General features: G+C 37.0%; 4 protein-coding genes across 4 annotated transcripts; 1 reads left to right on the top strand and 3 right to left on the bottom strand.

Annotated features, from left to right (window-relative positions):
* Window positions 1–1,172: 1,172 nt before the first annotated feature.
* LOC141651161 (putative F-box only protein 11) lies at window positions 1,173–2,276 on the bottom strand. Its single transcript, XM_074458884.1, has one exon. It carries the CDS (start codon window positions 2,274–2,276, stop codon window positions 1,173–1,175), a length of 1,104 nt encoding a protein of 367 aa, XP_074314985.1.
* Window positions 2,277–3,698: 1,422 nt separating this feature from the next.
* On the bottom strand, window positions 3,699–4,466 carry LOC141651160 (uncharacterized). The gene has a single exon (XM_074458883.1). It carries the CDS (start codon window positions 4,464–4,466, stop codon window positions 3,699–3,701), a length of 768 nt encoding a protein of 255 aa, XP_074314984.1.
* Window positions 4,467–9,135: 4,669 nt separating this feature from the next.
* On the bottom strand, window positions 9,136–10,236 carry LOC141651159 (putative F-box protein At3g52320). Its single transcript, XM_074458882.1, has one exon. It carries the CDS (start codon window positions 10,234–10,236, stop codon window positions 9,136–9,138), a length of 1,101 nt encoding a protein of 366 aa, XP_074314983.1.
* A 3,380-nt stretch (window positions 10,237–13,616) lies between these two features.
* On the top strand, window positions 13,617–14,372 carry LOC141651158 (trans-resveratrol di-O-methyltransferase-like). The gene has a single exon (XM_074458881.1). It carries the CDS (start codon window positions 13,617–13,619, stop codon window positions 14,370–14,372), a length of 756 nt encoding a protein of 251 aa, XP_074314982.1.
* The last annotated feature ends 9,768 nt before the right edge of the window (window positions 14,373–24,140 follow it).

The following is a 24,140-nucleotide window of genomic DNA, read 5'->3' as shown; positions in this document are numbered from 1 at the left end:
TGACCATCTTAATTAATTATTTTATTTTAAGGAAATTGACCATGTTTTAATCTCTTACAAATGTTTAGGAAAATTACCAAGCTTGTATATAATTTAATTTTAAGCAAAACTATATAATATTTGCATTGAGATCCCCTAATCGGGTCCATCACACGGTGCTAGTGATTTAAAACTATATAATATAATTAATTTGTATAACTTTCTTTAATTAAATTGAAGTCCCTTGGTTTCTGGATTTAATATATAGTATTGATTGCCTACAAATTTGCATATATAAAATCAGGCTAGCTAATGACTAAGGAAATACGTAAGATAATCAGGTATAAAATGCGTAATATGAGAAATCCGTCAGTTTCTAAATTGTTCTCTAGTATCAACTCATAATTACTTTCATATTAAGCTATCTGACATCTGCAAAAAAACCCGACTGCTATCTTATTAATATTCATGTGAAGGTTTTTGTGGAACATACGAAGGGAATAGCCTACTGTGTGGCTGTCCTAACAATGCCAAACTTCCTGTAATGCCATTGTTGGAGTTCTTGATCCGACCTTTTCTTCCCCGGATTTCAAGTCATAAACATATATATATCGTCTTATTGAAGGACCGTAGCATTAAATAAGCTTCACCATTACTCGTTACATTTACCAAAGTTTTATAACTCGTATCCGGGTTATATAACTCTATCCAAGAGTCTATGGATGTCATATTATCCATTCGCCTCATCCATACACGAATACGTCTTGAATGATTATGAAGCGAACAATCTATAAGTGCAAGTGACTCATGCATGGTTGATAAACGCCTCGATTCTTGTTTTAGTTTCCTGTCATATTTAAAATCGGGCAACTTTGAGCAAGTGCAAGTGTCACATTATTTGCCTTTTTCCCAACGAGAGCGAGCCAGTAAACCTCACCTTCAAAATTAAAGGTATGTGAAGTTTTCGACAAATACTTGACATTATCAATCGGACCTCTTTTTTCCTTCGGAGAGATCCAAGAACCGGGACCAAGGTTATATATGAATGAACAATTTAAGCTAATCAAATACTAGAAATGAACTAAATAAAGATTAATATGAGACCTTAACATAAATTATTAAGCAACTTTGTAAAAATGGCTACCCAAAATTTTAATTCTAGGTTCTACCTTGGCGAATAACTAACTATTGAGTTATCTTAACAATGCCAAACTTTCTAGATAACCTTCCATGAAATCTATATACCCACCAGTTAAATAAAAAAACTTTTCCTTGTCGGCTTTCAAGTCATAAACCGATCCTATGTTGGGAGGCCACGCTTGTAAATAAAGAATACCATTATTCGCCAAGTATGTAAAATATTTAGCATCGCAATCGAGATTATAGAGCTTAACCCAAGAAAATTCGGAACTTGTTGTACTATCCTTTCGTCTCATCCATACATGAAAATGAATACTACCTAAACCATCTTCACGGGAATCATCTACAAGTGCAAGTGAGTCATATAATACTGCTAGACGGCGCCTTATTGGCGCATACTTTATTATTTTCCCATCAGGCAATTTAGCGCAAGTCAAGGCCTCACTCGACAGATTAAAACATAGGTAGTGTGTGTCGTTTTCCGACGTTATTTCAGCCTTAGAAAGGCAGTAAATACAACCTTCAAAATTCAAGGAACGTGAAAGATGCGACAAATGCTTCGCATTGTCAATCGAACTTCTTTCCATTTTAGGAGAAGTCCATGAACGAGAACCAAGGTTATATACCATGGTTTTCAAATCATTATTCTTCTCCAAATAAAGTGCCACCACCTTATAAATATTACTCACCGAATCAAACCCAAACCCAAACACAACATCATAAAGTCGTATCTTCTTCAACGCTTCATAAAGTGGTATATCAACAACTTTCCCAAGGGTCGGGTTCCATAAGAATATCACTTTTACGTAAATAGTGCTGACCAATAAGACTCCATCGACACAAGCCTTTATACAAATCAAACAATCTTCATAATGGGACTTGCATAGTTTAATCTCCTCGATAGTCGCAAGAGTTTCGCTACTTTTAACATCGACTGATCTATACGTACCCCCATTAGTGGTTAAGTAGTACTTATAACCATGAACGTTATTCTTGCGTAATTGATGAAGATGGTGTTGATGGAAACTGGGTTCGCAGATAATCGAGTTCCATAATTTGCATACCACCCTTAACTTCAACAAATCTTTCGTCGGAAGATGCGTCAAAACTTCAAATAATAGTTCCGGAGGTAAACAATTCATCCTATTTTTCATCATCTTCGTTTTCGATCGTGTTGCGTAAGAGTGCATATCGAGCGTAAAGAGGGTTTTGGAAATCAATTGTATAGTTTTCGTAAAATAGAGGCCTATTAGAATTTATACTTTAGGAACTTTTTAGCACCGAAAAAAAAACCAATTTATACTTTAGGAAAGTATAAGCGTATATATGTATTTATTGTATGTATTAGGAAATTGATAGAGATGCCATTAGGATTAATGAGGCCGATATGGAATTTAACTATTTACCGGTAAGTCAATTACCAATACCAATTAATTAATAATTATATTAAATTACTAAAATTATTTGAGTATTTTATTTTGAATTTTTTTCATTTATACTCCTCGGTTATTTATTTTTCACACTTGTGTAATTATTTGAAGTTTAAACTAGTTTATTTGACTAAAGTGGCATATTTGATTAAAATTCCAGCTAATAACTTGTGTAATTGTTTGATAAGTAATTTATTTAGCATACAAGAAAGCTAATGTAGTAGTTTTTTTTTACCGCAAGGTTTGTCATCACAATAAATGGCTGCATCTGATTCTTTATTTTGGACTCACAACTTACATCAACAAAAGTGCGCAGGGCCGATCCTGAACATTGTAAGGCTCTAGGCGAAATGTTAAAATGGGGGCTCGTTTATAAAAATACAAGTACTAATACAATTCAATTCTTTCAAAAAGTACTAATACACAAGACCTCTTATAAATTGGTAAAATGCATAACCACTTGACTACTTACCTTATTTTGGTTTTGATGTGTAATAAAGCTTATTTGACAAAAGCCTCGAGTTATAGCCTAAATAGCGGACTTCTAATTCCGCCCTCATGGGCCTTTTCTAGACTTGGGCCCTTGTCACTTGACCCATCAAACACCCCTATGAGCCGGCCCTGAAAGTGCGCATTGATTTGTTTTTTTTGGTTCCAAATGAGCGCATTATGTCGCGGGTAAAAACGGAACCCCCAACTTCACAGTTGGAATAATTAATAGAGCTCTTACCATTTAAACTAACTCTTGTTCTTAGATATCAAGCAATTGTCAAAAGGTAATATGATGATCAAAACTAGATTGATCCTTAAATATGATAGATCAAAAGATAAGAGCACTTTTTTTTTGACGAAACGAACACATTAATATAAATAGGGAATTAAGGTCAAGTACATCACATGGAAGGGTCGGGGTTTAGCACCGTACAAGCCGAAAGAAAGACCATATTACCGATTAGTCAATTACAAAACAAGGGGCATGAGCCGAAAAAAACATCCATTCTGAGATCAGCTAGTGTCTTTAAAAGCGAACTTTGCTATAACATCCGCAACCTTGTTTGCACTTCTCTTCTCAAACACTATCTTCAAAACGGGTGAGGCCTTTAATTGTTCCCTACGTGAACAATGTAGTCCTCTTACTATGGAGTTATCTTAACAATATAAAGCCAAACTTCCTAGATAACCATCCATGAAGTTTATATGCTCATCAATAGTTGTTGAGCAAACCTTTTCCTCGCCGGCTTTCAAGTCATAAACAGATACTGTCTTGGGATTGAGGGACTCCGATTCTAAATAAAGATTACCATTATTCGTCAAGTATAAAATAGATTTAAAATTGCAATCGAGATTATAGAGCTCAACCCAAGCAAAACCGGAACTACTTGTACTATCGTTTCGTCTAATCCATACTCGAATATGTCTGAAGGAACTATCACCACAATAATCTACAAGTGCAAGTGAGTCATATAAAACTGATAGACTCCTCAACGCATTGCAATTTGGAGCAAGTGAAAACATCATTAGCCCATCGTCACGTTTAATGTCAGGCAATTTAGAACAAGTCAAGGCCTCAGTCGACAGATTAAAACATAGGTAATGTGTCGCGTTATCCTGCCCCCATGTTAATTTACCTTTAGCGAGCCGGTAAACACAACCTTCAAAATTTAAGGAACGCGAAATCGACAAAAACTTGACATTATTGTCAATCAAACCTCTTTGTTGTTTAGGTGAAGACCATGAACGAGAACCAAGGTTATATACCGTGGTTTTCAAATAATTGAAATTAAGTGCCACCACCTTATAATTATTACTCACCGAATCAAAACCAAACCCGAGCAAAACATCACAACCAGGCTTCTTCAATGATTCATAAACCGGTATATCCAGGCCCGATCCTAGACTTCTGGGGACCCTAGGCATAATCGTGAATTGGGGCTCCTTAAAAAAAAACATTTTTTCCGGCTTGAATTTTTTTTAAAAATTCCCCCCTAAATAACTTTATATGGTGTAAAAAAATATCAAAACACTTAATAATATCTCTTGTTATACACACTATAGATTTTTAAATAGATAGCGTTTTATTTTGAATTTTTCTTTAAAGTATAATAAGTTTCAAATAAATATACATATAATTAATGCTGCTTATTATAAAATATTTTTTTTGGAAATAGTCAACAAGAAAAGGAAGTGACTCAAATCTCAATGGTTGAAATCTTTGTTAAAATTAATTTTCGTACACATATATATATCGATTTAGGATAAAAATTACGGGTTGAGACCCAAATCAGTGCATAAAAAAATTTAATAAAGCTTCAAGTATGTAGTAAGAATTGAACCTATTGTCTATGTTAGATAGTTATATTTATCTATTTCTAAAACTACAAGTATTTGCCAACTCAGACATTGTAACTTATTGTCTATGTTAGATAGTTATATTTATCTATTTCTAAATTTTCAAGATTGGGCCCCCTCCATACTTAGGCCCTAGGCATTTGCCCCTCCAAACTACCCCTAGGGCCGGGCCTGGGTATATCAACAATTTTCCGTAGTGTCGAGTTCCATAAGAAGATCACCGTAAAAAGAGTTTTTCCATGACTGAAATTAGTGCGGACCAACAAGACTCCATCGACACAACCCTGAATAATAGTTAGGACATGACCAGAATGGGACTTGCATAGTTCAATCGTCTCAATTGTCGCAAAAGTTTCACTACTTCTAATATTCATTACGCTAGAGTGACTTGAGCTATCAAATGATAAGTAGTACTTAAAACCATTAATGTTTTTCTTGCGTAATTGATGAAGATGGTGTTGATGGAAACTTAGTTTTAGGCGTTAGGTAATGACTTGGACGCGTAACCAAACTTGTCAGTTATTATCCGTGACATAAGGACTGTATTAGGCTCAATATCCATCTCGATCCTAATATTTATTGATATATATGGGCTAAAAAAAATTGACAGAAAATTTATTGATTCCTTGCGAAATTATCACGTCCAAAGATGGATATTGAGCCTAATAGTCCTTATGTCATGGGATGATAAATGACAAGCTTGGTTACGCGTTCAAGTAATCACTTAACGCCTAAAATTGAGTTTAATTGACGGAAAATAAAGTTTAGGGGTACACTTAATGATAATGACAACAATTAGGGGTACCATGTATGTTTTAAAAAATGTTGGGGTACCTTGTAGAAAGTCTGAAATTAAGGGTACCATGTAAAATATCAAAAAAAAAAAAAAAAAAAGTGTGCAAATAGGTAGTGGAAACAAATAAAATAGATAACGCAGAACTGCAGAAGAGAGATACGACTATACGAGAGTGCATGGTGAAACACAGCAATGGGGCAGTTTTACTCTTATAAATGGGGTAGTGGTTAATTTGATTGATTTACAATTTTTTGGGCTTTGTTTAGTGGGTCGATTTTATGGTAAGAGACCGTCATATTAAACAATTAATATAACACGTTTTAGGTTAAAAAACACAAAATTTAAACACGTCTTCACAAAAACAAAAATCAAATACATCTAAGATAAAAAATATTATTGAAGCGAAAAGTATTTAATTAACAACCTTTGTAGAAGTAATTTAATGACTACTTCAAAACAAATATACACGACTAATAATAAAACCGTCGTCCTACTTATTAAAGCAACAATCATAGAGCTTAGGTGTCGCTCTGTGGTTGAAAGCCAAGAATGCAAAGGGCAGTTATTCTTTGCTAAATTTCCGGACCCACTAACATAACAACAATTTAATTAGATGATTTGGTAATTGCTCACACTAAATTGTTCAATTACAAAATTAATCGATTTCGAATTTTTTTGTTAATGTAATTATATATAGCAATTAAAACGCCATGGTAACAAACGTATAAAACTTAATTACACATTTATACAAAAATAAAAGGGGGAAATTGCAGATTTGTGAAGGAATATATAAAATGAAACCTAATTTAAAAAATATAAATTTGTTTTAATACCATCAAAAGTGTTATATGAAAAACACCTCAGTCAGTATTAAAAAATAACGACGAAATACTTAAGAAAACGAAAAATTGCTGTAAAATATTAGTTTGTATTATAGTAATATTATTGAGAATAAATTTGGGGATTTTACTTTTCAAGTAGTTGTTCGCTCTACAAAATTCACTATTAAAACTAAACATACATATCTCTTCAAGATAAAACGAATCTATATAGGTAGGAGATTTATAAATTGATAAAGATGAGTTATAATTTGATAAAGATGAGGTTGACAGTAATTAAGAAATGGAGAATGGGGGCGTTGGAAGAATGATGGAGGTAGAATAAGGGTTAGTAATAAAGCTGATCAAAAGCGGATTTTGGACACGGGCCAAGCCCAGCTCTTAAAAAAGTGTCTAATGGGCCTTATTTTATAGTCTGGGCCCGCTAAGTGGGCCAGTTTCCGCTGTCCGTACCCGCCCATTTAAAAAGAGCGGGCCAGCCCGCGGACCTGACTAAAATCAAATACAGAAATTAGTATTTTTATTAAAACTTGTTATCGCTACATCCCACTAAAAATTAACAATTGTCTTTAAATGCTTACCCTTAAGAAAATATACTAATTTTTAAATGATAAGTTTACTAGATTTTGGGGGAAAAAAACACAAGTTTGACAATTTTCTACTACAAAAATCAAAATAAAGTTCATTTTTGCCTTGGTCTTTGTGCGGCAATTCAATGTTAGCGGTTACATACACTTCCGTCTTAATAAATACTTAAAAGGTACTATTTTTATACGACAATCCCGTTAGCATGTCCATTCTCGAAGATCTTTATACGATAAGTGTAAATACCGACAATCTTCCACATATACGTAAGACATAAGTATTTATTTGCGCTACCTAATTGGTTTAGAGTGTACAAATTGTAAATGAAATGAGCAGAAAACGTCGGAGGATTGAGGGTTTTTTGAGAACTTTTATGAGGTTACTTTTAATAGCGAGCCTAGCGGGCCGCCCATGGGCAATTTTGTTTAGTCCAAGCCCGTTCATTTATTATAGCGGGCCTAGTTTTCTTGTTCGTTACCCGTTTAATTTTTTTTATATTTCTTGTCTAAGCCCGCTATTTTAGCGGGCTGACCCACACTTGATCAGCTCTAGTTAGTAATTTTATCATATTTACTTATTTATAGGAAGTTGGGGCTTTTACCGAATTGGGCAGCCCAATATTACGTGTTTATAGAATCATAGGTTTACAAATTCTGATTTAAGACGGATAAGTAGGATAGATAAGACGAAAGAAACGTTCTTAAAAACTAGCAAAATAATTGTCTTATCTAGCCATGTGGGATGCAGTATATTATTTGACCTGTGTTACTCTTAAGACGGATATACCCCTCTTAAGAGACCAATTGTCGTTTGGTCGTATGTTTATATTGAGTATAGTTTATGTAGGTTGTTAGATCTACAAACTTTAATATCATAACACTAACCATTGATGTTTCTTTAGGGTAAAACGAAGTCTGCTTTAAATTATGTACTACTTCTGAAAGTAAATTAAGGGAATAAGTGAAAATGGAAGTGATAATGAAATTAGATGGTAAGGGGCTATCCTTATTTATAGCGGCTTCACTTTTTATGAATGAAAAAGTATAAGCATATCTTGGTATTTTGAAATAGTAAAAGTAGAAGTGGTAATCGGGTCACTCGGATTGGTTATAAGTCGGGTCAAAACAGGTCGGGTTATATCGAATCTGGGTTATGCTAATCTGAAGACACCATTGCTCTCACCTAATGCGTCTGTTCTTGAAAAGGATACATTGCCTCCATCAAGTGGCAGCATCCCCAACATGAGGGGGTAATAGCAGTCTAATGCAAGCTGGTGAAGTGGGTCAATAGCACAGGTAATATCAGAATATAATACTAAATCTTAAATTTACCTTTTTTCTGTCCTAGGCGTGGTGTTTATTATACAAACCTTGTTAATAGGTGAATTTTTTGCCTCAAAGGAAACATTAACCTTTTATTTGGCAATTTTGATGATGATGAATTTGGCCATGAGCGCCTTCACTCGTTGGTATTACCAGTGAAACATTAGCCTTTTATTTATCATTTTTGACTTTGATAATGACATGGATTTTTCACTTCTTAGGTGCATAACACACTTTACTCGGCAAATGTGTTGTATATCTGACACGGTAGAAAAGTGTCCGACTAGACATACTTTGTGTGTCTCGTATATGATATTTAATATGTCGGTTTCAAACAAGTGCAACAACAACAAATATGAAAGTACCAACACAATTGGGTATTTTCTTTTAGCCAACACATTGAAAAAATTTGATATAAAATAATTGTATCTAACACTCCAACACTAATAGCTAAGTCGAAATAACACAGATTGCAGTAGCACCGAGTAAATTTGAAATAGAAATACTTGGCAGATATAGCAGCGATTTTAATTGAAAAAGTATAGAAAATCGGAATAGAAAATATTAAGGTCAAATTGCATGAGATAACAAATTGAAAAGGTTAGGGAAATGGGAAATAGCACCGATTAGTACATACATACGCACAATTGATGACAAGGGAAGAAATAATAGTTCCTTAACCATTAACTCAATTGTTATGTTAACAACGCCAAACTTCCTAGATAACCTTCCATGAACTTTATATACCCATTATTTTCTGAGTAAACCTTTTCTTTGCCGGCTTTCAAGTCATAAACAGATGCTGTATTGGGAATAGACCACTCTTGTAGATAAAGATTACCATTATTCGCCAAGTATACGAAATATTTAGCATAGCAATCGAGATTATAGAGCATAACCCAAGAAAATTCGGAACTTGTTGTATTATCCTTTCGTCTCATCCATACATGAATATGTCTACGTGAACCTTCATCACCGGAATCATCTACAATTGCAAGTGACTCATATAAGACTGCTAGACGACGGATTGACAGATACTCGTCACATTTACGATCAGGCAATTTGGCGCAAGTCAATGCCTCAGTCGACAGATTAAAACATAGGTAGTAGTCTGCGTCTTTATTCGACGTTATTTCAGTCTTAGAGTGCCAGTAAATACAACCTTCGAAATTCAAGGTACGTGAATATGGCAAATGCTTCACATTGTCCATTTTAGGTGAAGTCCATGAACGCGAACCAAGGTTATATACTATGATTTTCAAACCATTCTTCTTCCAATAAATTGCCACCACCTTATAAATATTACTCACCGAATCAAACCCAAAACCAAACCTAACATCATTACATACCTTCTTCAACGGTCCACAAAGCGGTATGTCAACCACTTTCCTAAGTGTCGGGTTCCATAAGAAGATCACGTTTACATAATTTTTGCCATGACGCGAAACAGTCCTGGCCAACAATACTCCATCGACACAACCCATTATAGAATTCATACCACCATCATAATGGGACTTGCATAGTTTAATCTCCTCAATAGTCGCAAGGGTTTCGCTACTTTTAATATCGACTGATCTAAATAAGTAACTTGAGCTAGAAGATGATATGTAGTACTCACAACCATGAATGTTATTCTTGTGTAATTGATGAAGATGGTGTTGATGGAAACTGGGATCACAAATAATCGAGTTCCATAATTTGCATACCACCCTTAACTTTAACAGATCTTTCGCCGGAAGATGTGTCAAAACTTCAAATAGTAATTCCGGAGGTATCCAATTCATCGTGTTTTTCATCTTCGTTCTGATTGTGCTGCTTATAGTGCATATAGAGCGTAAAGAGGGTTTTGGAAATTGGAAATCAACCTAGAGTAGGAATAATTCGTGTTTATTTATAAGCATTAGGTTTTGTTAAACGTCTAGGATAATTTTTATCCTTCTAATATATAAGCGAATTAGGGACTTAGAGCAGGCCAATAGCATGGCCCGACCTTGACCCGAGTCCTAAATCTCCAACCCGGTCCACCCTTGCCCCACCATAATAGCAAAATAAAAAAATATTGGTAAGGTCTGTCAACCTGGCCCACCTAATACAGAACACGGGCCTTGTCCGAGTTTTATCTCCCCAGCCCGGCCCGCCTCACTAACCGGCCTGTTCAGGGCCTGGCCAGTAGAGCCCAGCCCGAACCCGGCCTGAAAACACCTCTAATTAGGGTTGGCCGATTGGTTTTACAATAATCCTAAGTAGAATCGTCCCGTTTACAGTAAAACAAGAACAAATCTCGGTTAAACATAAAATGGTTACACACTTATATTAAAATAAGCGGAAATTTTCCATGAGAGCTTTCAATTTTATTAGATTTATCAAGGTACATACATACTGCCTCTATTGTTGAGAATATGTCCTTATTAGTATCCTTAAAGTTCCAATTTTTGTGCTCATACCCCCAACATAATGCACAAATACTATTATACAACTGCTTGTATAAGAGCATTGTATAACTATAATCAATCTAATTGAGCTTATGTGTATTTTATTCGAGCTATTATAATTTTTTATTTCTTTTTTATTTTTTAATGTCAAAAATTAAATTCTAATTGAGCTCATATATATATATATATATATATATATATATATATATATATATATATATATATATATATATATATATATATATATAACTAGATTTATGCCCGTGCGTTGCTGTACGATACTAAAATAATTTGTAACACTAATGTGTTACTCTACCCGGTGCATACCAAGCAGTTGGGGGTCCCTCGTCAACAAAAATATGTGTTACACTATTCTATATTTTAGTTGTAATATAACATGCATACATTTAAATTCTTTTAGGGATGGGAGTATGAAGTTAAAACTTTTAATACAATTCCTATCTAATAATATAGAATAGAAGTTCGGGTGATATGATAACAGATTAACAATTATCTTAATCTTTTTTATGGGCAAATAGTGTTTGATGTAGATTAGAAATTCTCCAAAATATTTTAATCAAATAAATATACTACCTCTCTTTTTTTATATATGACCTTCCCACATCTCGAAAAATATAAGACTAAATAAATATATCGATATGTATACTCTCGTATATATGAAAGGGCTTTTCATAAGGAATTTAGTGAGGCATTTTATAATTTTTAAACAAATATATTTTTGTAAATGTTAAAGTCAAAGGCTTATGGAGGGATTAAAATTTCAGTTTTTAAAACCAAAAATTCGCTATAAGATAAGGGGAGTGGGGGAGTAATGACACATACATTGAGAACTTTGCTTAAAGAAAGCTAATATAGTAGATTCTATAGTGCTCAGAATAGGTATTCAACTTTTTTTACTACCATATTTTATATTATTGTGCTTTCTATCAAAAAAAAACACAATAATAGAGAAACTACAATTCTGATATACTCTATGCCTAACATGATGTTTTATATGTAGGATATAGATAACAATATCAAATTCGATTAAAAACTGACAAATAATTAAAACCAAAATTACCCTCAATCATCAGTTCATCAGTATTAAGAATGAGCTGGTTTAGTTCGACCAAAACAAATGAAAAGGCTGGTTTGGGTTAAAATTTCCTTATTTGGCTATTCAATTCCTCTTTGCCGCTACTTTCTATGCTTCTTTCTTGTCCGAAACTTTTGAAAGATATAAAATATTCTTCATTAATTGACCAAATATTCACTTCAACTTTAATCAAAATAGGAATTTGATTTATCCTGGCCTTAAGATCCCCACTTCTCAGCATTTCATTCCCAAAAAGCATACCATTCCCAAAATTGGTCACAATTTCCAAATGTCACTATGTCATTGATAGATATGTTATGATGTTATCACAAATGCAAGCAAGTTTACTAATTTACCATCTAATACCCAAATAGGTCACATTTTACAGATAACAAACATGTCAGGGTCACATTTATCAGTTAAATTGGTCACTTTTTGCAGATAAAATGGTCACATATATAGCTTACCGTCTGCCGTGCTCCTCTCTTCCTTGCTCATCTTCTTTGCACTAAGAGCTGCGACCATTTTCACAACTTTATTCAGCACCTCTGCCAAACCACCATCACCACTGCCTTCCTCCTCACCACTGTCTTCCCTCTCCCCCTCACCACTGGCTTCCCTATCCTCCTCACCACTGCCTTCTGTATCCTCTGAGATGTCCTCTGACCCATCACTTTCTTCCCTTTCATCCGTTTCCACCGACTCTCTAAATGAAATCCCTGATTTCACCTTCTCTTTTCCCTTCTGCATCGCCTGCTTTCCTCTGCCTTTCTTCTCATCTAATCAATGAAACGTCTAATTAATTCATTTTCTTAACAAAAACAAATTCAATAACCCTAATCTCAACAAATCTGACAAAACAGCCTACCCTGACAATTTCTAAACAAAACCCGACTTCACCTGACATTATTGCATACTAAACAACACTAACAAAACCAGATATGACCTTTTTTTTCCCATTACATTAATGACATCATCCTTAATAACAAAACCAGATCTGAACTTAATTACATTAATGATACCATCCTTTAGTAAATTAAAATCACCATGCTCAACAACTCCATTTATTAAATCTACTCATGCATGCACGGTTCATCAACAACATTTAACAATAAACACCATTTTTTTTTACCTAATCTTATCTGACACAACATTCAACGACAAACAACATTCAACAAATGCAATAATATCATAGCTTCTATATTTTTCTTCGGGGGTGTCCTCCTCGCCATTTGTTTCTTACCCATCGAATGTTCAACTATTGAAGAGATGAAGCTGAAAGACTGCTAAAATGGCGATATTAATGGGAAAAGGACTATTATTGTTGATGATACAGTGAGAGTGATAAAAAATGGTGTTTACTGATGTGAGAGTGATGAGAGAAGGTGAGGTTGTATAATGACGCCTGACATGAGACGAAATATTGGGAGCTCCCCATTTCTTTATTATTTTTTTTGTTTTGCTTTCCCAACATTCAATAAATTAAATAGTAGTTACACATGCCCCACTAATATCCACATTATTCAATATGGTATCGATTTGGGCCGTCTTCACCTTGTGACGGATATACTCCGTCACAAGAGAGACTAATTGTTCTATAAAATGCTAGCAAATTTTGAAGGATGTGACAATAGTTGAACCGGTACAAATGGATACATCAATCATTATTTCGAGCGATCACAAAAACGAACTACTAAATGCTCAAACACACATATGGACTCACATTTTCCACTTCTTAAATTCCATGGCCCTAAAATGTGCTATTCAGCTCCAAATCCCGGACGCCATCCATAAGCATGGCAAACCCATGACACTTTCCGAGCTAGTCACCGCCCTCGCTCTCAGCCCGACTAAGGCTGCTTCCTTATATCGCATTATGCGCCTTCTGGTCCACTCCAACTTCCTCTCCAAATCCAAGTTAGTCAACGGAGAGGAAACCTTTGACCTAACCGTAAACTCCAAGCTTCTCTTAAAGGACCATCCAATGACTCTAGCCCCTTTCACACTAGCCTTGCTCGATCCAATCCTAACTGAGCCAGCTCACTATTTAGCTAGCTGGTTTCAAAACAACGACGAGTCCCCATTCCATACTGCACATGGAATTGGAGTATGGGACTACGCTGGTACCGAAATGAGATTTAATGAGTATTTTAAGAAAGCTATGGCTAGTGATGCGAAATTTGTTGGTGATATTTTGTTGGGTAATATTGAATTTAAGGGATTGTTTGAAGGGGTAGGGTCGTTGGTTGATGTCGGTGGTGGGACCGGTACCATGGCAAACGCCATTGCTAAGGGTCATCCAAGTATGAAGTGTACTGTCTTTGATTTACCTCATGTGGTTGAGGGATTACAAAATAATGGATTGAATTTGGATTATGTTGGAGGAGATATGTTTGAGGCATAATAAAGCAAGTCATTCTATTGTGTCGTATCCTAGATTTGTCATGGTATCAGCCAAACCCTAAAAATTAAAATCATAAACCCTAAACGTGGTCTGGCGATGACAAATCCGAGTCGTCTGGGAGCACAAAAATAGAACCCTCTTCCCCTTACTTTGTCGGCCAAAACGATAAGCCAGGGGATCATATCACCGATGTCCGTCAGTCGCTCACCAATTTTGATGAGTGGACGTACTCTGTTCGTACTGCCTTGAAAGCACGCCGCAAGTATGTCTTCCTTAATGGCACGATTAATGAGCCTCAGCCACCATGTACGCCGGCTGATTGGGAGACAGTTCACTCACTGCTGGTTTCGTGGCTTCTCAACACCATCTCCCCTGAGGTAAAGTCATTTCTCCCTAATTACGAGGATGCTAAACGGTTGTGGGATGCTCTCCATGAACGGTTTAGCATCATCGATGGCCCTAAAATTCAGCAAATTAAGTCGGATATTCATGAGTGTCGTCAAACTGAATCTATGAGTGTAGCTGTATACTATGGGAGATTATGTCAGTTGTGGGATGAACTTGATAAATTTCAGCCCCTTATTGGTTGTAAGTGTCGTAAGTGTGAATGTGATATTGCTAAACAATACGGTGATCGTCGTGACTCGGACCATTTGCATCAATTTCTTCTTGGTTTGTTGCCTGTGTATGCCACGCTACGATCGTTTTTGTTGTCTCAGACCCCCCCTGCCCACTCTCCATAGAGCGTTCAACTTAATCTCTCAGGAGGAACGGGTGCGTGGTCTGAACAGTGCTCCTACCCCAACCACTGAAGTGTCGTCGTTTGTAGTGCGGTCTAGTTCTGGTCCGTCTACTCCTATTCCACGTCTTTCTTCTCAGTTGACTCGGACTGAGCGTCAGCAGTTGGAATGTTCAAATTGTAATCGCAAAGGTCATGACCGTAGTATGTGCTTTGATCTTCTCGATGAGCGGCCCGATTGGTGGTACGAGTTACAAGGTATTAAGAAACCTAAAAAGGGCAACTCAAGTCAAGGAAATGGGTCTGGCCGTGGTGGACACGGACGTGGGGGAGGCAGGCAGGGAGGTGGTCGAGGTGATGAGAGCAAGACAGAGAACGGTAGTGGTGCTGTTCACGCTGTTGCTGTAGATGGAAAGGGCGAGGAGGTCACGGTATATGGCACTCCAAATCATACATTCTCTGGTAAGTGGCTTGTTGACACGGGTTGCTCTCACCATGTTACAGGTGATTCCAGTATTTTACGCGACATACAAAAGGTGCCCAGCCGTCTAGTAGGCCTTCCTGATGGCACGCACATCCGTGCATCTCAAGCAGGACGTGTAGAACTCACACGCAATATCTCTCTTGATCCCGTGCTTTATGTACCGAATTTACAATGCAATTTAATATCGGTATCACAGTTAAGTGACACTCTTAATTGTGAAATTATCACTAATGCTAATGTTTGTAATATACAGGACCGTCGTACGAGGGTGGTGATTGGAACGGCTGACCGATTGGATGGACTGTACTTCCTTCGACAAGAGCAACAAATAATCACGGGAACAGTAGCTGTTAGTTCCACAATAAATTTATGGCATAGTAGGTTGGGTCACTCGTCTGAGAAAGTAGTAAAATTGCTCCCTTTCTTGCGTAATAGTAAAAACAATTTGACAAAACCGTGTGAGGTTTGTCATCGTTCTAAGCATGCTCGGAATAGTTTCCCATTAAGTAATTATAAAAGTAGTCGCATTTTCGAACTTGTTCATTGTGACCTTTGGGGGCCATATGACCCGTCGTTCAATGATTCACGCTACTTCTTTACTCTTGTTGACGATTTTTCGCGCGGTGTATGGATATATTTATTGCGTAACAAAACAGAGGTTTATAATAAATTTATGGAATTCTCTGCCATGGTCATGCGTCAGTTTTCTGTCAATATTAAAATCGTCTGCAGCGACAACGGTACAAAGTTTACTTGTCTTAAACCGTATTTCAGCCAACAGGGTTTACTTTTTCATACGTCATGCGTTGGGACTCCTCAACAGAATGGACGGGTTGAGCGCAAGCATCAGCACTTGCTTAACGTGGCGCGTGCCTTGCGGTTTCAAGCTAATCTTCCGATTCGATTTTGGGGGGGAATGTGCTTTGGCTGCAGCACATTTGATTAATCGTACTCCATCTGTTGTATTGGGTGGTATTACTCCATATGAGGTATTGTTCAAGTCTCCGCCTCAGTTTGATCGTCTCAAAGTTTTTGGGTCACTTTGTTTTGCGCATAATCAGAAAGCTAAATCTGATAAATTTGCGAGTCGTAGTCGTAAATGTGCATTTATGGGGTACCCCGCTGGGAAAAAGGGTTGGTATTTATATGACCTTGAGGCTCATGAATTCTTCGTCTCTCGAGATGTCACGTTCTATGAAGATCAGTTCCCGTTTCACAGTGCTCCTCTCACCTCTCCGTCATCTCCTGTTACGTCCAGCAATGACTATGTCATCGATTGGGATTCTCCAGATGAGCTCGTTTGTATTGAAGAGTCACGGGTGGAAGGGGGTGTAGCTCACAGTGAAGTTGACGTCTCCCTTGAGCAACCAACGGGTGAGTCTGGCACGGTCATAGAGGCAGAGGTTACTAATCGTGAAGAGAGTAGTGCGGGTTCAAGCGGTGTAGCTGGTAATAATGACACGGGTGCTGCACCAGTTTTGGGGCGTGGCCACCGTACGAAAATACCCAATCAAAACCTACGTGATTATGTTGTTGGAAGTATAGCTCAAAACGCCAGTCCCTCAAATGTCTCTCAGGTCACCGTAACATCACCACTCTCAGGTACGCCGTATCCCCTTGTTAATTACATTGTTAGTGATAAATTTTCTATGGAGCATCGTATGTTTTTGGCAGCCATTACAATGCACAGAGAGCCACGGTCCTTCAAAGAAGCAGTGAAGGACGAAGGATGGCGTAAAGCAATGGAGACGGAAATGAATGCCCTTGTAGAAAATGGTACGTGGACTTTAGAGCCTTTGCCTGCTGGTAAGAAAGCACTTGGTAGAAAGTGGTTATATAAAATCAAGTACAAGTCCGATTCTACGATAGAACGGCTAAAGGCTCGATTGGTTGTGTTTGGAAATCATCAAACAGAAGGTATTGATTACGACGAGACGTTTGCACCAGTAGCAAAGATGAGTACAGTTCGTACTTTTCTAGCTGTCGCTGCCTCACGTAATTGGATTTTACACCAGATGGATGTGCATAATGCCTTTCTTCATGGCGACCTGACTGAAGAAGTATACATGCGCATGCCACCAGGTTTCCAATCTTCAGTACCAGGTATGGTGTGCAGATTACATAAGTCACTATATGGTCTAAAGCAGGCTCCCAGATGCTGGTTTGCAAAATTGGGTGTAGCCTTGAAAGAGTATGGTTTTAAGCAAAGTTATTATGATTACTCGCTGTTCACAATGGTTAAGACTGATGTCCGCTTGAATGTCCTAATTTACGTTGATGATTTGATTGTAGCGGGTAATAATCTAGCTGCCGTATCTGCTTTCAAGGACTATCTTAATTCCTGTTTTCATATGAAGGACTTAGGCGTATTGAAATATTTCTTGGGAATTGAAGTGGCTCGTAATCCTGAAGGAATTTTTTTGTGCCAACGCAAGTATGCGCTTGATGTCGTATCTGAAATAGGCTACCTTGGAAGTAAACCCGTGGCCACACCAATTGTGCAGAATCATCAATTAGGAATTCTGCTAGTCCGTTACTGGATGATCCAGCAGCTTATCGATGTCTTGTTGGCCGATTTGTATATTTGGCTGTGACTCAGCCAGATATTACGTATGTGGTACATATTCTTTCCCAATATATGCACGCTCCGCGTCAAGATCATTGGGATGCCGCACTCAGGGTTGTGTGTTATTTGAAAGGTACTCCTGGGCAAGGAATTATGTTACGAGCTGACGCTGCTCTGCGTTTGGAAGGGTGGTGTGACTCCAACTGGAGCACTTGTCCCACCACCCGTCGTTCTCTTACAGGTTGGTTTGTGTTCTTAGGATCGTCTGTTGTATCTCGGAAAACTAAGAAACAACCAACCATCTCTCTTTCTTCCGCTGAAGCTGAGTATCGTGCGTTAGCTGCTTTCGTATGTGAACTCAAGTGGTTAACAGGCTTGTTGCACGACTTGGGTATCTCACGTTCCGCTGCCATAGCTATCTCGTGTGACAGCCAATCCGCGCTGCACATTGCTAAAAATCCGGTTTTTCATGAACGTACAAAGCATATTGAAATTACTTGTCATTTCGTACGTGACGCCATTAACGATGGCCTGATTGCTCCCTCGTATGTGCCTACTTCGTTCCAGTTAGCTGACGTTCTTACAAAAGCCTTGGGCGCGTCTCAGTTTGGATTGTTGATTTCCAAGTTGGGCATTCTGAATCCGTATGCTCCAACTTGAGGGGGGGGTAACAAGGCCCGTTTGTATTACGTGTCTATTGGGCTTAGGTTATTTGCCCTAGCTGTCGTATGTAATTCTCTAAGTACGTTCGTACGATGCATAATAAAGCAAGTCATTCTATTGTGTCATATCCTAGATTTGTCATTTTACAACAACATCAGAGCCTTACACTACAAGGATAACACGGCATAGTGACGGAACAGTAGGGACGGATGAAAATCCCGTCACAAAACACGGGTTTGCAACGGACTTGTGACGGACAAAAATTTGTGACGGACTAGCCGTCACATAGCGTCACAAGAATTTGGCGGGTTGAAAAAACAAGGGCGCCAAAGTCTGTGACGGGTGATCCGTCACAAAAACAAAGATTTGTAACGGATATTCCGTCACAAAAACAACTATATGTGACGGATATTCCGTCACAAATTTTCTTTAACTGACACACGTCACTTCTTGCAGAGGGAATCTAAAAAGTATACATGTGACGGTATAATTAAAACTTGTGACGGATATTCCGTCACAAAAATTCAAAAAAAAGCGGGTTTGCAACGGAATTTGTGACGGATATTCCGTCACAAATTTTCTTTAACTGACACACGTCACCTCTTGTAGAGGGAATCTAAAAAGTATACATGTGACGGAATAATTAAAACTTGTGACGGATATTCCGTCACAAAAATTCAAAAAAAGCGGGTTTGCAACGGAATTTGTGACGGCTAGTCCGTCACAAGTGTTTTTTTTCTGATAAAACCAAGTCGCGTCCCCCTTTACCTTTCTCATTTCCCCCAAATCAATTTCCCTAATTATTTACCCCAAAACATCGACCACCCACCATTGTTCACCCCATCAACCACCGTCACCTGTCAAGACTGTCGCCGCCGCCGCCGCCCTCCTGCCGCCGCCACCTATTTCCGCTGCCACCGCAATCAACAACCACCATTTTCAGTTTTAGTTAATTAGGTAATCTTTTCTTACTAATTATCTTTTAAAATTACTAATTATTATTTAAATTATGTTAATGACTCTAGGATAGTAGTCATTGTTGTTGTTGATATTGTTATTGTTTATGTTGTTATAGTTGATGTTGTGTGTATTATTGTTGTTGATATTGTTAAAGTTAATATTTTAGTAGAATATTAGAAATTGGTTAAAAATGTAAGTTAGAAATTTTTATGTTTGTTAGAAATTTGTAGTATATTAATAGTTTGTAAATTGTTATGTTAGTTATAAAAGTTAATATATTAGTAAAATGTTCTAAATTGGTCAAAAATGTTGTAAATTGGTTAAAAATATAAGTTAGAAATTAGTAGTATACTAGTAGAATATAAATTGTAAGTTAGAATTTTGTTTAAAATGTAAAGTTAGATATGATTATAAACTAATGTCAAATGATGGAAATTGGTTTAAAATGTCATTTACAAATTGTTATGCTAGTTAGAAATTAAAAGAATATAAATTGTAAGTTAGAAATTGGTTTAAAATTAGTAGCCGTTGTTTTTATTGTTGATGTTCAAATTATTGTTTGTTTTGATGTTGATCGACCTAGTACCCGTTCAAGAATTTCTCATTAGGAGCAATTCTTGAATAGTCCCCGTTTTGGGACTGTCTTTGTACGTTTCAAGTCACTTAGGTAGTAAACACGTACTTGTGATTTATTAATGACGAAAGAGTTTGGTAATGATTCCTTTAATGTTCTCTAAATACATATGTGGAATAATTATTTATTCTACATTGTGTATTTGGAGAACTAAGGGGAATTGCTGCCGAATTTTTTCCTCATTAATAAATAACAGGTGTGTGTTTACTAGTGACTTGAAACGTACATTGACGGGTTTAGGTTGGAGTGATAAGGACCCAATTCAAAGATGGAGTACTTGTTGACAATAATTATATATTTGTATGATAATATTTATTGTGTATTGTTGGTTGCTATTATTCTTATTTTATTATTGTTTGTTTATAACATAGATATATTGAAATGTAGATACATAACATGAAAAGATTAGAACGAGCGTGGATGTATGAAAGATTAGATGAAAAAAAGAAACCTAAGGTTGAATTTGCAAAGGGTGTGAGGGAGTTTATTGAATTCGCGGAACAAAGTACCGTGTATAAGGATGTAGGTGAAATGAAGTGTCCATGTAAGAAATGTAAGAATGTAGCTTATAGAGGAAAGAGGGATGTTCTAAGTCATCTTTACTCGTATGGTTTTGCCGATAATTACTATGTATGGACGCACCACGGTGAGAATTTGCCTATCCAAGAAAGTACGAGTAGTGTAGTTAGTGGAAATCCTTACCGGGAGATGGTAGAAAATGCATTACGCGATAATATTGAACAAATATTGGAAGATCAACTTAATCCCGACGACCTTAGCGATGAAGAAGTGCGTTATGAAACCCCAAACCCTCAAATTTCTTCCTTCTTTAAAATGCTAGAACAAGCCGAACAGCCAGTGTATAAGGGAAGTAATATGAGTCTGTTGCAAGCGGCCGCTAGGTTGGCAACACTCAAATGTGAGAACAACATATCTCTTAGATGCGTTGATGGTTTTATGTCGTTCGTTGGTGACATTATTCCAAAGGATAATCAAATGGCGCGCAATTTTAATGAGATTAAGAAGGTGCTTAAGGGATTGCAACTACCCCATGACAAGATTGTAGCATGTCCTACTGGATGCATGCTTTTTTGGGAGGAAAATGCTAATCTTGAGAAATGCACAAAGTGCCATGCAGATCGGTATAAGAGTGCAAAGAATTCAAGCGGGAGACGAATTCCTTGTAAACCACTAACTTATTTCCCGCTTGCACCAAGGTTACAACGACTATATGCAACCAAGCACATAGCAGGTGAGATGAGTTGGCACTATAAAAACTCTAGATTAAGAGAAAGTGGGACAATGGCACACCCAAGTGACGGAGAAGCTTGAAAACATTTCGATAGAGAACATCCAGAATTTGCAAGTGAGCCTCGTAATGTTCGCCTGGGTTTGTGTACAGCTGGATTTGACCCTTTTGGGCAATTTGGGAGGAATTACTCATGTTGGCCCGTGATTGTCACTCCGTAAAACTTACCTCCTTGGTTATGCATGAAGAGACAATTTATGATCTTATCTGTGCTCATTCCAGGTCCTAAGAACCCTAAGGCAAATTTAGATGTATACCTCCAACCGTTAATCAAAGAGTTGAAAGAACTTTGGGAAACTGGTGTGTACACCTATGATGTCTCTAAGAAACAAAATTTTCAATTAAAGGCCGCATTAATGTGGACGATCAACGATTTCCCTGCATATGGTATGCCTTCCGGCTGGTCTACAACTGGGTACCGTGCTTGTCCTTATTGTCAAGAAAAAGACCATAAATCTTTTTGGCTAAAACATAGTGGCAAGGTTTCTTGGTTCGATTGTCACCGTGAGTTCTTAAAACCTGATCATCCTTTCCGCAATAATTGTAAGCATTTTTTAAAGAATAAAATTGTAACCCGCATAGCCGCAACGAAACTAACCGGTGACGAGGTGTGGGATACGGTAAAAGATTTACCAAAAGTAATTGATGCTTCTGATCAAGAATTAAAAAGATTGAAAGACAAGAAGGAAGGTTGGTGAAAACAAAGCATATTTTGGGAACTTCCTTATTGGAAAACGTTGTTGATTCGACACAACTTAGATGTTATGCACATTGAGAAAAACTTTTTTGAACAGATTATCAACACGGTGATGAATGTACCAAAGAAAACTACATTTGGACCTAAAGGTAAAGCTGACTTTATTGAAAATTGTTATAAACGGCCTACAACATCTAGGTTTGTTTTAACAACTGCTGAAAAAAAGGCTTTGTGTGATTGGGTTTGTTCTTTGAAATTCCCGGATGGTTATGCTTCGGATTTGAGTAGGTGTGTCGATCATGTGAAGTTGATCTTGCATTCGATGAAAAGTCATGATTGTCATGTCTTTATGGAGCGTTTATTACCTGTTGCTTTGAAACATTTACTCCCGACGGCTTCTTGGAATGCAATAACGGAGATAAGCCAATTTTTTAGAGACTTATGTGCATCTACAATTAAGGTTGAATCTATGGAACGTTTAGAGACAAACATTGCGGAAATAATATGCAAGTTAGAGAAGATATTTCCCCCATCTTTTGTAACACCCCCATTTATTTAGGAGCCTTTAGCAAGACATTCCTAATAAATTGATCATTACCACTTTCGGTTTCGAGGTAAATGATACAGATTTAAAACAAACCAAAGTACTTTAATAACTTTAACTGAAATAATGGTTTTATTACATTGCCAACCGATTAAATATAAACCTTAACATTTCAATTTACTACGCAGAGGAAATTACATAAATAAAGTTGTATAAGTCAACTAAGTGATCTAGACAGCAACTACGGTCCAAGTCGAGCTCACATCCCAATGCTCCCAAGTCAGCTAATCTTTAGTACCTGTCAAATCTGCTCCCCATTATGGTTCATCACAGGTGTTCACGAATACACGGTCAACCACGAGGTTGAGTAGGATAAAATACATTAAAACAACCAATCTCTCACAATTGTCAATATTCCAATCTCAACTGCTCACATGTCATATATCGACATCAACCATCCACGTTATCCACCAGAGACCAAGCCTGGGGCCTTCCAATTATTCACACACGTTATCCACCGTGAGACTAAGCCTGGGCGGTCCAATCACCACTCACGTTATCCACCGTGAGACTAAGCCTGGGGCGGTCAATTCTCATAAACCGTTCCACAATATAATTGTATAAAATATACACAACTCCAACAATTAACAAAGTTAATCACTCAATTAGCTTAATTAAATAAGCAATCATACACCAATCATCCTTCCAATAACATTCACGTATTAAATACGCAAAACCAGGATATAGTTGAGTAGATTATCCTACCTTTTCAAAGAATACTCCAATTTACGCAATCAACTAAAATATTCTTCAGTAAACCCGTCTCACAAGTCCGTTACCTATAGATAAATAATATATTTATAATTTAATTATTAATTATCCAATACATTATCATAATTTAATCAATTATAATTTATTTATGTTATATTATTTTCTCGTGTAAAATATCACGTAACAACCCGTCTTAATAAATTAAACAAGTCAAGATTATTGTAACCCACTAACAACCACGACATATACCCACGCAACACTCCAAACCCACAACCCCATACACGGTTGTATCTCGTGTACCCCAACCCCTTACATTCACCATACACGACACCACCGACCACCTAGCACCACCACACAACCCTACAACTCCTAGCCCGCACCACGATGACCCCCGACAACCT

Source organism: Silene latifolia, chromosome 4 (assembly GCF_048544455.1).
Source record: "Silene latifolia isolate original U9 population chromosome 4, ASM4854445v1, whole genome shotgun sequence".
Lineage (NCBI taxonomy): Eukaryota > Viridiplantae > Streptophyta > Magnoliopsida > Caryophyllales > Caryophyllaceae > Silene > Silene latifolia.
This window is presented reverse-complemented; position numbering and strand designations above follow the sequence as displayed.